The sequence below is a fragment of the Anarhichas minor genome, unplaced genomic scaffold (assembly GCF_050575085.1).
Source record: "Anarhichas minor isolate MPS153535 unplaced genomic scaffold, ASM5057508v1 ptg000021l, whole genome shotgun sequence".
Taxonomy (NCBI): Eukaryota; Metazoa; Chordata; class Actinopteri; order Perciformes; family Anarhichadidae; genus Anarhichas; species Anarhichas minor.
The window spans coordinates 4330206-4349927 of record NW_027466467.1 but is presented as its reverse complement, the minus strand read 5'-3'; the positions used below and the strand labels follow the sequence as shown (position 1 = coordinate 4349927).

The 19722-nt window shown below is 40.9% G+C and overlaps 2 protein-coding genes and 1 long non-coding RNA gene across 4 annotated transcripts; all 3 read left to right on the top strand.

Moving 5' to 3' along the window:
• The first annotated feature begins 1256 nt into the window (after positions 1-1256).
• On the top strand, positions 1257-4336 carry rem1 (RAS (RAD and GEM)-like GTP-binding 1). Its single transcript, XM_076096298.1, has 4 exons — positions 1257-1632; positions 3152-3234; positions 3750-3948; positions 4059-4336. The coding sequence occupies exons 1-4, from the start codon at positions 1257-1259 to the stop codon at positions 4334-4336; spliced, it is 936 nt and encodes a 311-aa protein (XP_075952413.1).
• A 5601-nt stretch (positions 4337-9937) lies between these two features.
• Positions 9938-13652, top strand: LOC142955000 (protein SSUH2 homolog). The gene is made up of 7 exons (XM_076096383.1): positions 9938-9943; positions 10350-10410; positions 10966-11107; positions 11659-11751; positions 12388-12490; positions 12810-12917; positions 13512-13652. Exons 1-7 carry the CDS (start codon positions 9938-9940, stop codon positions 13650-13652), a joined length of 654 nt encoding a protein of 217 aa, XP_075952498.1.
• A 4219-nt stretch (positions 13653-17871) lies between these two features.
• LOC142954857 (uncharacterized) lies at positions 17872-19148 on the top strand. 2 transcript variants are annotated; one of them, XR_012955758.1, is made up of 3 exons: positions 17940-18089; positions 18711-18837; positions 18974-19148. It is a non-coding gene; the product is annotated as an uncharacterized LOC142954857 (long non-coding RNA). The 2 variants fall into 2 exon arrangements; XR_012955757.1 differs by having other exon boundaries at positions 17872-18089; positions 18711-19148.
• The last annotated feature ends 574 nt before the right edge of the window (positions 19149-19722 follow it).

Sequence of the window (19722 nt, the reverse complement as noted above, 5' to 3'; positions counted from 1 at the left end):
TTAGCTCTGTTAGCTATGAGCCGCCGGCTCGCCGTCGACATGTTGAGAGCCGTTGAGAGGCAATCGAAATGCTCCCAATCTTGGATATTGTACCTTTAAACCTAGCTGGTGCAACAGAATGTCAGTTAGTCCTTCATCAGCTAGCTGGTAGACAAATAGTTAATGAATTTGATGCTTCTGCGCCGGCGACGGTTAAGATGATGAAGTGATGACATGTTGGACAGACATGGATGGAAACTGCAACATGACTGGTTGCGGGTTGGCATACAACCTTGAGGTGGTGATTTTAGTTCCAGAGACAGTGTCTTGTACCCCCTGAGGTAGTCTGCTCAAGGCCACTCACTTCTATTGAGATATTAAAACAGAAATCACATGGAATGAGATCTTTACAGAATAATGCCGTTTTCACACAAAACACGCAAGTGAAAGCATAGTTAGTGCGAGGTGGTGTGTAGTGATACACATTTTCTGTCCTGGTATCCAATCCTCTCGGATATTTTCTGCCAGGCTTTTTTTTTTTTACGAAAGTCCCTGAAGGATCAGAGAGTAGATTTAGAGAACTCTGAGAATTCAGCAATGAACTAAATTAACTTTTCTTCTAGTCCAGTAAAATTGTTTTCACTGTAACGTTATAGTGAAAATGCTTAGGGCAAAGTAAGCGTATTTTGGGGGAAATTATGACCCTGGAACCAGGCAGAGAGCATTGGAACTAATTTGATTTATTCTTATTTGTTTAACCTCATTTAAACAGGAAGTCACTTGAGACTAAGACATGGCCGAAATAGCAGTGCACAGTTTAGTGTTGTACCTTCACTGTTGGTGTCCAAACCTTGTGAGCGATCAGTGTTTCAACTGTCCTCTCTGGTTGCAACATTTACAGACTGTTGCACCTGTAAGCACACCTAGTGGTGATGTCACAGTGTACTGACACACCCTGTGGTACACTTCTACGTCACTGCAGCAACCTGAGGGGTTAAACCCATGGAGGGCGGCAGAAGTGATCGCTGCTTTGTCTTGGAAAATGGACGGAAAACGTACCATAATAATACTGAGATTAGATTAGATTAGATTGGAGAGGGGCGGGGCTTCTGCTCTCTATGCCAAAGTAACGCTCTGTGATTGGTCATTTTGGAAGTCAATCAGAAAACCTTTAAAGAATGTTAAAGACCATAGCTAACCAGACTTTTTTCTGATACCTGAATCGTCCCGTCTCCTCCCTCAGGTCTGTCCTGCCCTGATGCCGTTATCGTAGCAACATGACCCTCAACACCCAGAGAGAGAAGGAGCCTCTGCGGCGGCGAGGCAGCACGCCGATTCCTCCCGCCCACTTCTACCGGCACCAGTCCTGGACTCGGGACTTTCAGGACACTCCGCTCCCCGGCGGCACCCAGCCGGAGCCCGAGCAGCCGAACCCCCAGCGCAACCACCTTCCTCTGGGACAGTCGGCGTCCTACCACCCTGGAGACAAGTCCCTCCACTACCGCGCCCAGTGGAGCTCAGACTCGGACGACGACTCGCAGAGCGACTCGGACTGTGTTTACAGAGTGGTGTTGCTCGGCGACCCCGGCGTCGGAAAGACCAGCCTCACAGGAATCTTTGCCGGAATCACAGAGAAAGATGAACAACCCAGAGGTGGGAAGTTAGGTTTTGTTGTTCGATTCATTTATCTAGTTTATCTTAGTTAATACTTAATGTTCTCACTCTAAACAAGAGAAAAGCTTTAAACTAGAAAGAAGTCGATATTGTCTCCTCCACGAAAAGAAAAACTGTTATTCCTCCTACAAATGTTTTTTAAATTTATAATAAACAAAACTGTTGTTTAGTTCAACACACATTTTCTTGGTCTGGTAGCTCGTGGTGGCTAATGTTAGCAAATTCTAGTTAGATACATACTGCTGTAACTGAGTCTGTTTAACAGCTAAAAAGAACCAAGAACTGTTATTGTTTGCAGTTGTTGGATTTCTGTCAACAGCTTCACAAATGTATTGGTTATCATAGTTATATTAGTTATAATACTTTGGGGAGAATGCTTTCTGGGCAGCAGGAGATTTTTGAGCGGGACAAACTTGTGACCGACCTGATAAGATGTGTTAAAGTAAAATTCTGACATTTCGGGAACTGTGCTCAGCAGCTCTCTTGCCATGAGGTTGACGAGAAGATTGATTCTACTCTCATGTCTGTATATTAAATATAAAGCAGCAGCAGCCAGCAGCTAACTTAGCTTTAGCATGAAGACTGAAAACAGCTGTCCAAAGATAACTATTCAGCCTACCAGCACATCAAAAACGTACTAATTATATAATATTATTACGTGTGTCTTGTTTAGTAAGTAGCCAGTTTACCTCCAGGTGTTAAGTTCCTGAACAAGGCACCGAACACTCAAAAACCTCTCCAGGAATGCCGTACTGTGGTTGACACTTTGACCGCTTTGAAAAATACAAAAAGACACACTCCACCTGCACATTGTGTAAAATTAGCTTATTGATTGACGAATAAAGCATCTTTAAACTATTGATGAATAAAGCATCTTTAAAGTACCTCTGCTAAACTAGTCTCTGCTAGTCCGGACCAAGAAATAATCCGGCACTTAACAACACCAACACCACGAACAATGTTAAGGTTAATAAGTGATCTTTAGAGGTGCTGTTGGATTGATTCATATTCAGCGTACAGACATGAGAGGGAAGAACTTCGTCAATGACTTCAGCCATGTTTTCTTTTTTGCGTTCGGTCCTCAGCAGCTCGGTGCTCAGCTTCTGTCTCTGACTTTGTTCTGACAGCACAACCTTGACTGACCCGACATCATTGATCATCGTCTCCTGTGTCACGTGTCGATTGGCCCGAGGCCATGATTGACAACCCGTATTGATCCGGTGACAGTCTGACATGGTGCGAGGGGGCATTTAGCTTTCAGGTCAACTTAACTCAATGTTTGGTTTATCAACTGTGTTGTCATTGTTGTTGACCAGGTGGTTGTTTGTCACTCTATGATCAGAGATACAACAGTTGTTGGTCCATCATGTTGTTTATTGTTTTTAACCGTGCTCGCAACGTTGCTCTAGAGACCAAGATGTTGCTCGTTGTATCTCAACAACTACTGGATGGATTGCCATGACATCGTGAATGTAAGTGTGTTTATTGTTTGTTACAGAGGACTCATACGAGCGGACACTGACGGTAGATGGAGAGGAATCCACACTCATCGTCATGGATACCTGGGAGAACGACAAACTGGTACTGTGTGTGTGTGTGTGTGTGTGTGCGTGTGTGTGTGTGTTGATGAAGTACACTTGTGGAGCAGTAAGAGGTCAGTTGTGAGGCAGACGATTATGGGTACATGGCGTCCTGCAAAGGGACCTCATGATGGATTTCAATTAGATTTCTCTCACTCTTTGCTTTGAATAATTGCGTTGAGATCATCATCATCAGAGAAAATGATCCCAGGAACGTAAGCTTGTTTTGTTGAGATCACAAAATAAAAATGAGTTTCAGGGTTACATTTGCTCAAGTGTTTATCAAGCGATTACATCACCCAATGTGTCCAAATGTTGAAGAGGATCATTATTGACTATTTTGCTCGGTTGCGAACCTGTTTGATCAACGTCCTGTTGCTCCTTCACAATAAATGCCTTCAAAGAACAGGAACATAGTAGGAGAACCAGCTGGTAAAATCTGGATTTTAAAGCTCAGGTGTTTCTTTCTCTCCATCTTTGTGTCCACGACTCTCTACCTGTCAGGAGGAGGAAGAGGACGACTCCTCTCAGGACGACTGTCTGAAGGTCGGGACTGCTTACGTCATCGTCTACTCCGTCACCGACCGCGCCAGCTTCGACGCCGCCGCTGAGCTCCGTATCACGCTGCGACGCACGCGCCAGGCCGAAAACCTTCCCATCATACTCGTGGGCAACAAGAGCGACCTGGTGCGATCCAGAGAAGTAGCTGTGGAAGGTGGGGGGTCAAAGGTCACAAGGTGTACATAAATACAAAATACAAGCAACGTTTGATGGATTCTATTTTGATCATTTGTTCTCTTTCACGCGTGTGTCTTCGTTTCCCAGAGGGCCGAGCGTGTGCAGTGGTGTTTGACTGCAAGTTCATCGAGACGTCGGCGTCTTTGCAGCACAACGTGACCGAGCTGTTCGAGGGCGTCATCCGACAGATCCGCCTCCGTCGGGACGACGCCGAGGCCCTCCAGCGCCGAGGCTCCGTTTACAAGCGCAAAGAGAGCCTCACCCAGAAGGCTCGGCGCTTCCTGGACAGACTGGTGGCACGCAACAACCAGCGCATGGCGGTCAAAGTGCGCTCCAAGAGCTGCCACGACCTGGCCGTCCTCTGAAGACACGTATCCACCAGGAGCGTCAGGTTTAGACCTTCTTTGACTCGTTGACGTTTTTCCTCTGATTGTGACGTCGTGGACGACGGCGTCTGCAGGTTATTCTCACGTTCAGAGAGTCGACAACAAAAATGATTATCAGCGAACGGAGTCAGCGGACAGTTACGTACGTCGCTGTGAACAACTCCGTTTCCTGTTTGGTCTGAACGTTTTTGTGACTTTTCCTTCAGATGACTTAAAGAACCAGACTGTGAAGGATCATCATTGATGGGTTAAAGGTTGGATGACTGTGTGTGTGCGTTTGTTTGCGTGAGAACAGGTGATGTCCTGTAGTTTCCACTGTGTCCACTGTGCTGTTCTCCTGAGGTTATTGTTTTCACTTGCAGAATAAAGTCTAAAAGAAACAGACTCAAAATCATCTTTTAGCAGATGTCTGAAACAGACGACCACCACTATGATGAAACATGGATTCATCCTTTCAGTTCGTTTTATTACTTTTACTTTCCCTCTTTTAATTTTATTATTTACAAGAGCCAGGGATCGAATCGCCGAAGATCGAAGGACGACCCTGCTCTCCACTTAGCCACAGTCGCCCACCCATATTATCTATAATTTACATTTCCCTATTTTGCATTTTTTTTGTTTTGTTTTGTTTGTTTATCATGTGATTTAATGTAAAAATACTCATCAAAACTTTCCTTTCTTTAGTTGTAATCTCCTTTCTGCAGGAGCTGCAGGGATCAAACCTCCGTCTTCCACCAAAACACACAATCATCACAAAACACACAATCATCACAAAACACACAATCACCGGGCCGTAGCTGGATGTTTACTGTTGCCATGGGGACGCGTGGTCCGTTAGCCACAGATGAAGAAGAGGCGGTTTTACTGAGCGGTCGTCATGGTGTCAGGGTTGCATGCTGAACTCCACTGGAGGGTTGACAAAACACAGGCCGAGTGTTTGGCTGATGGATGAGACAGTGTCTCTTAATGGGACTTTCCTGCCCCGAGTTTAGCCTCTCAGGCTGCTTACAGTATACAAAGTGCTGCAGGAATGAGTCCTGAAACGTCAAATGAGTAACATTTTTGCACTACCGGTTCCCTCTTCTTGAAGTCAATGAGTTTTTACAATGGGTAAATAAGGTATGTGGTTACCACAAGCTTAAGATATGTGTCTTGAAAAGCTACATGCAAACAAGTGGCTAAATGAGACGACGTCATGCCGAACATTAGTCCCTGTTTAGCTTTGTGGTGGTGGTGACTGTGGTCTAGTTCCTTTACAGCCTAACGTTAATCTTTTTACTTCTGATGAGTGCACTCGCGCTTCAAAAATCATAAAAGTGGTGTTCATTTGTGAAGATTATCTTGCTGAACAAAACGTGTAAATATCATAAACTTGTGTTTGCCACGGAGCTTATTTTCTGCCATATACCATAATCCAATAGAAAATCCTATTGGCAGCGACTCTATTGGCTTAATTATAGGAATGTTTAATTCTGGAAGTTACATTTGAGCCAGTCTAAAAGTCTTCAGTCTACAGGCTGTACTTTAGGCACAGCGGTGATTTGAGATAGATGTATATTGACTACGTTCACCATCTTTATTTAGCGTGTTAGCATGCTAATATTTGCTAATTTAAAAAACAAACACAAAGTAGCTGATGGAAATGTTTTGCATGTTTTAAGTCATTAACTGAACTATTGGACTAGTTAAGTAAAAAATTCAACCATGACCTGAATCCCTGTTTTAAATGTCATGATATTTCACTCAAAACCACAAATGTCGACCTGTCGGTGGCGTCAGAGGAAACGTTAGGAGACCAAAGTCATTTTTTAATATATACAGTATATAGAATCTGAGCTGCCGTGAAATGACAACAAACTGGTTTAAAATCAGCAGCAGTTTATCTGGAAACCAAATCAGGCACACTGGTTGTCCCAGTTTTTACTGATCAGATATAATCTGCTTATTGATCAGGCGTTTTGGTCACACACATACACACGCACACACACACACACACACACCGTGGTTGTACAGGGGCAAATGGAGGAGGAGTGTTTAACATTGATTTGATGAGGGTAATGGAAAAAATGCATGACTCTGCTTGACCCAGATGACACACACACACACACACAGACAGAGTGATGTGTAAACATCCTCTCAGTGGAGGAGGACCAGAGGCTCAGAGCTGTGAGTTCAACTCCCTCCTGAATCTGAATAGAAACATCAGAAAATCCTCCTCAGAGTTTTCTCTCTGCGGTGTAAAACTTTTGATTTGATGACACCAATTTGTTTTTTACAATACCTGATTGGACCTGCGTTTTATTTCCAGTGGGTGTGATGCATTTTGCATTTTGGCTGATTTTGTTGAGAAGCAGGTCCGGTTACCAGCTTTTGGCTAATGTGGGTACACAGGGACATAGTTTAAACACAATATCAGTAGTAAATTTAGGATTCATTTCTATTAATCTGGTGTGACTCTAAGGTTAGCAGTGAAGTATTTATTTCAGCAGTTCAGTTTACGTGACAAAAGGCCCAATCGGACGGGATTAATTTACAGGAGGAGGTGCGTGGGCCTTTTCCATGGAAGACGTTTTGACTTGTCATAGTTGGAAAAGCACAGGTGTTACTAACAACGCTAACAATGGCTCTGTTCTATTCAAGTGATGAAGTGAAATGAAGAAAAAATTAATACCAAAATAGGTTTTCTTTTTCTCGCCACAGCAAGGCGATTAATGACCAATGGCCGAAAGAATATGTGCCATAATAGCTGATGTTGCACTGTCAGGCTTTGTGAACAGAATATGTTATATTGGATTTTCTAACACAAAATGACTTCACAGTAATAAATCATACCATCCATTAGAGACCCAGGCTGAATGCACATGACTCGTGACACGTAAATTGTTCTTGCATGAGGCCCATTATGTCTTCTGTGTCTCTTGGTTTGGACCAAACGAACCAAACTACAGGTGTGAAAGTGACCTTTGATGATGCAAAGTTAGAAAACATTGTAAACAGCAGCTGTAAAGAAACCTGAAAGCTTCACACAGACTGAGAGAAACTCTCTGCAGCGTCACGGACCTGAACATTATTCTACAGGACATTTTAAACATTTCAAACCCTTTGAGGTGCGTTTGATTTACAGCGAGAGAGCAGAGAACACAGATAATCAAACACCCCTCAGTGTTTATTTGAACTGCAGAGTTTCCTCTCTGACTGTCTGTCAGCACTGTAACTCGGCCTCTTTACTCAACACACTTACACACTCTGACGCTGTCGTGAGAAACAGGAATGTAAACTGAGGCCTCTTTGCCAGCAGCAGTGTGTGTTTGAGTGTGTGACAGACTCTGGCTCCCCCTGCTGGCTGGAGACTGGCTACTCTTTTTTGTATTATTCAAAATAAAATCAATGATACATTACATTAATGAACATAACAAGTACATTTAAAGACATTTAAATATCAATGATACGTGAATGCAACAAAAAATAACAGGTGATGAGCAAAAAATAAAACTAAATGACAATGAGTGTTTTAATTGCAAGACAAAAAAATCAAAGGACAACCGGTTTCCATAATGTATGTGTTTTTTTTCTCTGAAGAGTTTCAACCCACAATCAATGCATGTGCATTCATTCAATGCCTCATTTTCAAGTCACGAGACGGAGGAGGTATTTGAATAGCTGTCATTTCACATTAATTAACAGTCAAAATGATACAGTCACTAGCTACTTGGAAAGTTGTGCAACCAGTGACCAGCAATTCACTGGAAGTGTATAATCAATTTCCTTTGTTGCTTGTGTGTGAAATGGAGCAGAGATTATGGTGTGGTGCGGTGCCTTCAGGCACCTGGTGGAGATATGAAACCCAGAGCTGACAGAACACGCCTTACTCTGCACCCACGCTTTAAAAAATGCTGTCAACAGACGCCCAGCACAGAAATTAATTAATAGACAACGCACCTGATGACCTGTGAAGTATTTACCTCCAGGGGACACAAACCGCCCAAACATGCCTGAGACCGAGAGAGCAGCTCAGGACCTGTTGCACTGATGCCGAAGAATCAATCTGAGATTTGATTAAACACTCACGTGTTGGAACTGATCGTGGGTCAGATCAGTTTCAACCCCATGAGGAGGACAGGAGTTCACATATGCTGCTGCTAAAACGCCACAACACATCTCCACACACAACATTTCTGTCTCAGCAGCAGTTCAATGAATAAAACAATGTTCAGTAAATTCCTCTTATGTTCACTTTGCAGGTGTTCATGTTATTTTGTCCACATACCTGCAGAATCAGTGGCGTCAAGGTACCGGAGCGAAAATCACAGAGGGTACCGTCCGTGTCCTTCAAAATAAAAGCCTGCAGTAATTTCAAATATTGACTCAGTAACCTTTATGTACAGAAGGTGGTCCAGTGTGCACTGTGTGTCCAAGATAATAGATTCTGAGATAATACGTATTGCGATTTTGAGTACAAACAGTAAATTTAATAGAGGTGTTATTTTGTATAACATAATCAACTAATGTGCAGCTTTAAAATGTCAGTGTGCAAATAGTTTCTTCTTTTCCAAATGTTTGATATTAAACGTTTTAGGCCAGGGGAATACAAATCATAACAAAGTAAGCTTGCTTGAATTTAGCAGCTCATTTGTATGTATTGCATTGGTTGTTTTTTTATTGCTTCATCTATTGAGCTGTTTTATCAGTGTTTGAATTTAGTGTTAAAGTTGTCTCTTTAAGCATTGTTATTACAGTAATATGCATGTAATTTGTAACATCAGTGGTAATAATGGTTCAACTTTCTGTCTTGTAATGTGGAACTCTCACTGCTTTATTTATTTAACTTTGAATATATAGGGTGGGATGTAAGCCTGTTTCTATTTTTACAATATTTAAATTTTTAATATATGAGCATATTGAGTACAAAAAAAACGTCTGTATGGTTAAACGCCTGTGTTACTTAAGTAGTAAAAAGTTGGGGTAAAAATAAAATCTGGCCAAGTTAGTTAGACTTTTATTTTTAAAGGATTCCCCGGACGTAGTGTTTTAATTGTCGCTCTCTGGACTGCAGCTTTGAAGTGCGCTGTGAAGCTGACGGAGATTGTCTGGATTCATTACTGGTCAGACAGCAGCAGGATGAGAGACCCAGGTATGATGCGACACACACGACAGAACACAACATTACACGGGTCACCAAACTGACCACAACACCACACAGCTGCTACGATTTTAGTTTCTCAGAGTGAATTTAAACCTGGATTTAATGAGTCTGAGTTTTGGACGCCGTCAAAGACTACAGACTGCTAAACTCTGAGCACAATTCCTTTTGTTCACACTCAAATCAGAAAATCGAAATCAACCAGGACTGAAAGCTGCTGCTGTGATACGTTCACTACACAGTCCATATTGTTTTAAACCAAAGGTTTTCAAAGTTTGACAGTAATCAGCACCAACACCCCTCTATAATTCTTCCCCCCCTCCCCTCTAAATTCTGGATTTACATTCCTGAAAATGCTTTTTGCATTGAGTCAGTTACGTTGCAATGGGCTACAACTTGAGCCGAATTAACTGTTAGCAGTTCTTGTTTGCCACTTACTCATGGATGTACTGACAACTATCACTAGCTTACTTTGATACTGAAGAAAGCTTAAAATGTTATAATTCTCAGGCCAGTTATGAAGACCATCTTTTTTTTTCTGTGTTAAGTGCATTTATGGACATTTATCTGGAGATACTGATATCCTAAAAAACAGTGTAGGTCAAGCTGAATAAAAAATATTCAGAGTGTGATTGGAGAATCAGACTTCTTCTGATTCAGTTTCCTAAATCATTCGATTGTAACACAACCATCGCTGTTACTAATTAGTGTTTATATCAGTATTTGTTTTGTAATGTTGTATTATTGCTGTTACTCTTTTATATTCATACCACTGTTGTCTCTGTCCGCTGACATGTTATTAACACTGCACACACATGTAGCGTCTCTTGAAGTGTGTTTTCTGCTCTGTAGTATCAACTGGAGACGTTCACTGAGACCAGGAAAACTGAGCAGGCCGAAAAACCTTATGAAGGTAAACAAACACACAGACATTTGTGCAACCTGAACCTAATTCTGAGCCTAAAAGGTCCACTGCTTCCTTCACGTTATTTAATTCATGTAAGTGTGGTGACTTTATTGGTACCCTTGCCATAATGTTTTCCAGGAAGTTAAGCTGCCAGTTTCATGGGGCCTTTAAGCCTTAAACTAAGTCTGAACCTTTAAACAGCCCTTTGTTTGTGTGAATTTGATTGTTTCTTGTAATAAAAAGGTTCCCTTCAATAACCAGATCTCACACCCTGGTTGTCGGAGTGTCCTATAGTCCCTACTATAGATCAAAAACTTCAAAACACTGACTCCTACATTTCCCATAATGCAGCTGGAGGGTGTCTTTCATTAGACCCTCTCAGCCTGTTACACACCCACCTCTTGTAGACTTCACACCTGCTTTGTAGTGCAAGTTTTCTGTTATACATCGTAAGTGTCCCAGCCCAAACTGAGATAACTCTTATGACATCACCGAGCCAGCAGGTGTCAGGTGTTTTTTGATTGACAGTTCGCTGTGACGTCTCTTTTGTGTGACTGACAGGTGAGGAAGCTGACTTCAACACCCAGCCAGCCCCCCAGCCCTGGGACATCCCGGCCAAGACTCCCAGCTTCTTCACCAAGCACAAAGAGAAGATCCGCGTGCCCTTCACCTCCTCCATCAAGGTGATTGGTAAACAGAAGTTGTCCGTCAAAGAACGCCTTGTTGCCATGGTTACCTGCAGTTGATTCTACCTTATAATTTACAAACATACAGCTGACAGCCAATCAGAGAGCAGGATTCTCTGAGTTTAGAGTATGGATATTTTTGAGGAGGTTGGAGAGGTCTTTGAGAAGGTTCCAGAGATTCAAGGGTTCACTTTGAGGGTTTTACAGCCTTTTGAGGAGGTTCCAGGAGTCCTTGGGAAGATTCAAAAGACAGGAAAACGTACAACTGTAACAGAAACATGAAACTCACAAAAGTTTATTTTGATTTTCAATTAAAGGAATTGTTGAATAAATGACTCTAGGAGGAAGGAGATCAATCTAAAAAGTGATTTGATACTTTTTCAAATGTTTAGCAGAATATGAAGATAATAAACTATCTAACATTAAAAACAACGGTATGGCCCTTTAAATCACACTGTACAGTGAGTAGCCACCAGATCAGATCACAGTAGAATGTGAAACATGCATCATGTCTGACTGAGTGTGTGTGTGTGTGTGTGTGTGTGTGTGTGTGTGTGTGTGTGTGTAGGTGTATCAAGTGTAATGCTCGGGGAAATATGGATTGTGAAACCTGTGAAGGAAAACGACAAATGCTGTCTTCCATCAAGCTCAAAGTGAAGTGGTGAGTAGGCTGCTGATACTACAGCTGTTACAGTGGTCCTTGAGGAGGTTCCTGGGATCTTTAAGGGGCTTTCAGTGGTCATTGAGTAGGTTCCCTGAGTCCTTGAAGTTGTTTCAGTGGTCCTGGAAAATATAACATTGGTCCTTGAAGAGGAATCATGGGGCCTTAGCTTCCAGAGGGCACTTGGGGTTCCAGAGCTCCTCGAAGACGTACATGCGGTCTTTGAGGAGGTTCAAAGGGTTTCCAAGGTTCTAATAGGCCTTGAAGAGGGTCCAAAATGTATTGAAGATGATCCTTGAGGGTGTTCAACACCTGATCACAAATCTGAACCAGTGACTCTGAGACTGATCAGCTGAAAGCAGCACACACTGAACCATTTTATACACTATTTCTTCAAACAATAATGACATCAAAACAATTTTAATATGATTTAATGGTTAACATTCTTCAAACAGTGGCTTTAATGTAGTTTCATATCAAATGGATTCAGTGGACAGTGGTGTTATGGATCACATCATTGACCTCTGGTGGCATAAAGATAAACTGCATGATGTGAATTTAAATTCATACAAATACGTCTGTACACTGTTTCCAATTTAAATAACTGTGTGTGTGTGTATATATATTTGTGTTTAGGTCTAACCATGAGGAGTACCACGTGGTGCCGCAGAACTCTGGTCTGAAGATCGAACTTGACTCAGTGAGCGGGAAGGAGCTGTTCCAGAACAGCCAGAGCCTGGTACACACACACATACACACACACACACACACACACACACACACTAGTAAACTTCACTTAAATACTCAGTATTTAAGTGAAGTTATATAATATATATTATATAAAAGGGTAGTCATTTCTTCCAATGTAAATGTAGGCACTATTTATTTCAGGCGAGTTGCAGCACCTCCATTATAATATGCTGCAGGACTCTCCTCCGTTTGTTATGTTCCTGAAATAAAACTTTGGGTTTTTGGGGTAATTAAAGGACGTTGCTAATGTTAGCCATCTGTTTTATTGTCAGTACCTTGTGTTAGACTCTCGGTCTGTCTCCTCTCAGCTCTACCTGCTGCTCGGGTTCCCAAACCCGGCCATCTCCGAGGCCTCTCAGCGCATGATCAAAGATCACCAAACCAAATACGGCCAGACCTCCAGGATCCTGCAGCAGGTGAGTCAATCAGACAGATGCATGACTGACGGATTCAAGAGAAACTCAAATACAAGATAAGCATCATTGTAGCTAACATTAAGGCCCTTTCTTTTTTGTAAGTTTTTGTAAATTAAAGCGATTTGTGTAGCTTAAATAACCTAATTAATAATTTAAGTGATTTTGGAGAAATGCAGATATCAAGTCATGGAACATGACTAGGGATGTCAGGATATAACATTTTGATATCATGATTATTGTCAGAGGAAATATCAGTTTTTCCGTTTTCACGATTATTAACCAGAATACTTATAGGCTTCTAGCTTATATACTAAAATATTTATCATTATCATCAACTGTTTCCTTTTACTTTATTAGTCACCTATAGTGGCAATTTGTATGAAACACACAATTCAAATGATAAGGAAATAAAAAATGTGGACATTGGAAGTTTTAATGAAGTAGCTGTTTCCCCCTGCCTCCAGTCTTTATGCTATAAGCTAGGCTAACCACATCCTGAAAGAGAGTTTCCCAAAATGTTGAAACTATTCCTTTAACATTTCTCTCTCTCTCTCTCTCTCTCTCTCTCTCTCTCTCTCTCTCTCTCTCTCTCAGAGGCAGACGGTCGAGTTGATCCCAATCACTAAAGTGAACTACAAGTGGAAGGGCGAAGCTCACCTCTACTACGTCTACGGCAACGAGCACAAAGTCAGCGCCGACAATTACCCAGCAACCTGCTGCTGTGTCATCCAGTAGACACACACACATACACATACACACACACACACACACACACACAAACAGAAACAGTTTTCTTTTTTTATAAAGAATTAATTTATAATTTCTGAAGTAAAAAAAAACCTGAAACTTTCATTCTTCAACATTTTACATACTTAAGTTTCAGTTTTGTAACAAATAACTTTCATAGTACTGGTATTAAAGTATTTGTCTTAATTAGCAGTTAAGTTCGACATTAACTGAACAATTCTGGAGGAATTATTTAATTTCCAAAACTGTCCTCTCACTTCAGACTCTACCTAATAGATAAATAAATAATATCAAGAATTACATTTTATCTAGATACATTTTGAATCTTTCACATCAATAACTGAATATTTGATATCCAAATTTAAGAATGAAAAATGTATATATTTTATGGTTAAACCGGACGGTTTTCTCCCATTATTGTCTCTATGTGTTGACTATCATGTCACATCACAACATGACCACTTAATGGAGATATTTTTTCTGTTACAAAACACTTTTACTGAACCCACATAATGCTAGTAAGTGCCATTTAACGGGCAAATTCAGGTTTTGGTTGGTGTTTTTTTCCAGTCAGCTGTATTGGTCATCTGTGAGTCATTGCTTCATAGGTGCTAGCTGTTAAACCAAAAGTAATTCATAAGTCATAGCGCGTAGCAGGATGTCTTCAAACATGTGCTGTTTAAGGACGTTATGAGATCGAGGGAGAGAAAACAGCATGATTTTGTCTTTGTTTCTGTGCAGGATTTATGCTCATGAATTTAGCAGGATTTCGGTATGTGCAGCGGCTTTAATGCCGGAACTGTAGTTGTGTGCAGACGCCTGTAAACTCCTCTGCGTATCTACACCTAGAAGGGTGTTATGGGTGTGACTGTAGGTCGCAGACGACCCAACGAACACACCACCTGCAGCCTCAACAATGAATTGTGCAGCCCTGCTGCATGAAAGATTTGTTAATCCATCCTCTGAATTCTTTTGTCTTTTCCTTACCAGAAATATACCAAAAAAAATAAACTATGGGCTTGTACATAATCACAACATAGCTACTGATTTAAAAAAAAACTCATCACCTACGTAGATCAGAAGACGCAAATTAAAGTTACTGCTCTTAAAAAAACACTTCTGTTGTGTTTACAGCTGAATTTAGCTTCTGCAGTTTCACCTTACAAGACAAAAATAAACTACCCTTTGCCTTTTAACTGCACTTCTGCAGTACAGCCGAGCTCCAGTAGAGGGCGCTCTGGTGTTTAACACACTCTGCTGACTGCCTTCAGTACAACATGCGTATCTGTGACAAACGAGATAAAGCCACTTTAGATTTGTAAGTTTGTGTGTAAATGACCATATATATTTATATTAGTCCATACTTTCCATTCTGCATTTCATAATATCCATGATGCTTATTGTTTATCTTCGGGGGTGTATCACTGGTACTGTTTATTGTGAGTCTGTGTGTGTCATCGTGGCAAAATGTGGTCATCGAGACGGCCACTGTAACGGGAACTATGACACAGGCGGTTTCGACAGCTGTTGCGGGTCTTTATATTTCTGTCTGTCTGTCTGTGGACAGGTTTAATCGATGCAAAGGTGTCTCACCTGTGCAAGATGCAGTCATGAAACTTTACAGATGTTTAGTTGAGATCAAAAAGAAGGTTGAGTTTTAAGATGGCCGTGGTCCGAGCAAGGGCGCCACAAGGAGGAGGGGAGGAAGTAGGGAAGGGTTCATCGCCCCCCCCTATAACTTTACGCCCTTGGTCCGATTTTAGAGTCGCAGCTGTTGTGATCCCATCGCAAGATGGTCTCTAGTTTAAGTTTCATTTTTTTCTATCCTCAACAATAGTAAAACACTTTTCAGCAGTCAACTGTTTGCTAAATGTTCTTGAAAAACAACAACAATGTGAATTTGCAGTTTATTGTCTCAAACTAAAGTGACGTATGCTGGAACGGGATTGGTTGCTTTATCTGCCATGTAAATGCCTTAAAACCGGGGTTTTCAAAGCCGGAGACTGTGGGCCTCCCCTCAAACAAAGCTTGGAAAAAGGTGCCGCTCATGACTGTTATTTGATCACATAGACTAAGATAGCCTAAAATGTCATTCAGACTACACCAAATACATTTAAAAAAAGTTTGTCCTTAAGAATGTATTAGTTTCTGACTCTAGGAATGTGGGATAAGTTCCCCAACTGTTCAACCAAATCACACACATTCTTTGATCTTGTTTTGATATCTAATGTAATACATTTTCACTTCCATTCACTGAGCCTCTCCGGAATCTGTTAGGAGCGGGCGCCTGTTATTGTTGAAGCTCACCTGCTTCTGTCACATCGCTTCTGTTTACAACTACACATGTGAAAACAGTATGGAGCCACAAAAATGTATCAGTCAAGTCAAAAATATCACTAAATACATGAACAAATACTTGTTAAGTAAATAATTAAAATGGAGTGTATAATGAAATGCAAACCTTTTTACTTTTTCTTTAACCTCCATTCAGATAATAGAAAAATAGCCAATAGCTTTAACTGGTTTCCCTTTACCATCATTCACGTGAAAAATTAATTAAAACTTAATTTTACTTTATTATTTATCTTCCACTAGCTTTATGTTATTTTTAACCCCTTCATATTCCATTCTGTGGACTTCCAAGTAGCATTAGCTAATGTTTTTAGCGTTAGCTTGCCTGATAGTAAGAGGAGCATATAGTTAAAGTGGTTTAATCTGTTTTATTTTACTTAATTGTTTTTACTTGGAGTCTAAATAATGGAATCCTAATCTAATTTTCTCAGTTTTTATATTATTGTTTTGCCGTTGTTGCTGTTGGGCCCTCAATGCCTTCACCATGTGCTCTGAAACAAAGGGATCTGACTTAGGCCTGCTTGTTCAACAAAAGGCCTGATCTGAGTTTGAGATAAGTGCAAACTCCAAGGAATGTTTCACATGGCCTTGGATGCGAAGGCAATAAAACACTGCGACCCCATTGGACAAATAGCCACCGACACCCCAGGACCCCCTGTGGCTCAGCCCTGCTTTCCCTGAAACTACAAAACTCTACCCCAGCTCTCTGCCATTCCACCCACTTCAATTCGCAAGTAAGGAGGCAAGAACAGCTTTGCTTTTAAAAGAACATAGCTTTGCTGCTTTTCAAAGAACACCCTCGGGCAGTCTTACATTTGCTGGACGAATAAAGACTGTTTTGTTTTGTTTTTGGATCCTGAGGCAGAGAACGGATAACTTCTATGCCCGTTAATGTCGACTTTGTGCCGGATATACGGACGAGAATCCCCTTGACTTCCGAAGATATTCTCTGCCACAGAGAGAGTTTATCGCGCACAGCTTGGAGCTGCGTAGCCTGAGTTTAAGAGAGAAACTCAGAAGGACCACTAAGAAGTCATCTCACCGTAACACGTTTAGCTTGGTGTCTGGGCTTAGTTAGGTCATAGTGTTTATTACCTTGTTTGTGTTTTGTTACAAGTTACTGTATTGTTATAACTGACTTTATCATTTAAAAGACCAGAACTGCCGGTTTCTGTGTGATAAGTGAACGGTTTCCGTATTCAACAGCTGCAGTGAGGCTCTGCGAAACTACCCCTCCCCACAACTACATGCATGCACACACACACACACACACACACACACTCTCACCAGATTGTTTGTTGATTTTAGATAGCATGCTCATAAATGTATAGTATTTGTTGTTAGTTTTAGATATTATTTGACCTGATCAATATTATTGGAGTTTAATAAACTCTGTTATACTTTAAAGAGCAGCTTTCTGTGATCACTTTTGTGCATGTGTATTGTGATAATAGCTGGATATGTGGTCTGTTGCTCGAACTCAACCTTCACTTTTCACTCTGAATGTGAAATAGTACTCAGACTATTGACATTGTGAGTGAAAACTAATTATGAGACTTATTTTATAGTTTGGTTATTGGTCCCCGTTCTCAGGGTGGTGCCCCATTAATATTAATAATTGTTAATAATCTTACTGGCATTAATAAATCTATTAATGTCAATAATTTAGTTTTCATGTTTGCTGAAAACTCAAACACGCTCCTTTTCGTTCCCAGCATTGCTATATTTTCAAACACAAGTGGTATATATGTACATGCATGTGCACGTTAGATTGGTAAGAGTCATTCATTGACACATATACTTTATATGTCTTTTAAATATATGGCCTTACAAACACAGAGACTGGTTAGAAATATGTAAGCAGGAAATAAGATATGGAGATATACTGAACCCTGATCTGAAGTTGCTCAGGAAGCTGAAAAAGTGTTCAGAATGTGGAGGTGTTGGAGACTCGAGGAGGAAGCAGATATCGGCTGTCCGTGAAGGAGGAAGTGCAGAGGAGAGACGTAGCCTACTTTCAGTTTTGTTCGCATCCGTGCATGTTTTTATTCTCCTTGTGTTGTAGATTACACAGTAGGTTTCATTTCTCAATACTGTTTTATTTGCAAATACATTTAATTTAGTCCGTTTTTGGAGACGACTCATGTAACAGATGTATTTTGTGTTGTTCAGGGTTGCGATTAAACCCTGTCTGAGCATTAATTTAGCAGCAAACAACTTCATCTATGTAAAGATATAGTGGAGTAATGTCTACTGAGCAGAGAATGAAGTCACTCTCCCTCTGTGTGTGTTATCTGAGCTTCTCTGTGCTTTGCTGAAATAGTCAGGCAAACAGGCGCGCACATGTTAGCACCTGTTAGCGTGCCCCCTGTCAGCACTGTTGCCGTTGTTTCGCTGTTAGCGACGTTAGCTGCGGGCCGACGACTCAGCTGTCATAATGTTGCGAGCCGTGTGGAGGCAATAGATATGCTGTGAATTTCGAATTTAGCACCTTTAAAGTATCAAAAGTAAAAGTAAACAATATGCAGAATGGCTCCTTTTAACAATGCTGTATTATTATAGGATATGATGCTATTTTATTGTCTCTGGTGGTTTGTTTTATTTAACATTCAGGAAATGTAGAGAATAAGGCTGAAAGGTGAGCTGATTCTCATCTCTGTGTCTCTGTTATCTCTTCTCTTCCTGTCTGTGCAGTCTGACATTCTGCAGATGTCACCATCGGATCACTCTGAGATGTCCTTTGTGTCTGCAGCCCATCCCAGCATGCACTGCAGCAACAGTTTGTTGGAGATAAACTACATCATGGTCCTCTTCTCTTATGGTAATTGTCTGCCTGTGTGTTGTTCCTCCTCCCTCTCGCTGCTGAAGGCGAGCGGGTGAGTCTTGTTTCCTGTCAGATAATGAAGACTTGTGTCTCAACTGATCTCTGAGGCTGTTAACCTGTTCACATTTGTCAGATGAAGAACTCCTTCTCATCCATCCCGCGCTTCGCAAGACGTCCAACATGTCCAACGTAGAGGACAACGTCCAATTATCACTGATTTAATTACCCCTGCAAGAAATATTTTTTCATATATTCACTCACATATCTTTTGTTTTCGTTGATTTTAAATAAAATGAATGTTGATCTGCTTGGAGAAATCTCTTCTTTTTATTAAAATGTTCAAGTTTTCTGCCTTAAATTTGGGAGATGACAATGAAGACAGAAATACTGTATGGGATATTGTATCAGACGGCAGCAGCTTTGCTGTAATAGTAGATTTGGGGAAGTGTACGCTGCTGCAACCCCAGCCAATGTTAGCCAAGACTATACTTCACTTTAAGTAGTTCTCATCCTCAAAGGCTTGAAACAAACTGTCAAGCAGGATGACGTTCAAACAAAATAAAATTTAGATTTTTTCCTTATCATGCAATAATACTAGGACAAACTAAGTTTTTGCTTGGGGCTTGTTAGTTTTAGCTTTTAGCTTCTGTCTTTTGGCACAATATCCTGTTTTCTTTAGCTTCTTTCTTTTAGCTCAATATTCTGTTTGCTTTAGCTTTTGTCTTTTAGCACAATATTCTGTTTGGAAATATTAAATAGTCAGCGAGAGACAGCATTTTCAATTACGCATGTTGCTAACGTTAGCCTAATTAGCCTGCTAGCTATTAAATAATAATGTTTGATGCGTATTTGAATCATCCAGTTTAATATCAGTCTGCATCA

Coding starts and splice junctions, on each gene's coding strand:
- rem1 (XM_076096298.1), top strand. CDS start 1,257: ATGACCCTCAACACCCAGAGAGAGAAGGAGCCTCTGCGGCGGCGAGGC. Junction 1,633..3,151: donor GAAAGATGAACAACCCAGAG/GTGGGAAGTTAG, acceptor TGTTTGTTACAG/AGGACTCATACGAGCGGACA. Junction 3,949..4,058: donor CAGAGAAGTAGCTGTGGAAG/GTGGGGGGTCAA, acceptor TTCGTTTCCCAG/AGGGCCGAGCGTGTGCAGTG.
- LOC142955000 (XM_076096383.1), top strand. Junction 11,108..11,658: donor GTGATTGGTAAACAGAAGTT/GTCCGTCAAAGA, acceptor GTGTGTGTGTAG/GTGTATCAAGTGTAATGCTC. Junction 12,918..13,511: donor CCTCCAGGATCCTGCAGCAG/GTGAGTCAATCA, acceptor TCTCTCTCTCAG/AGGCAGACGGTCGAGTTGAT.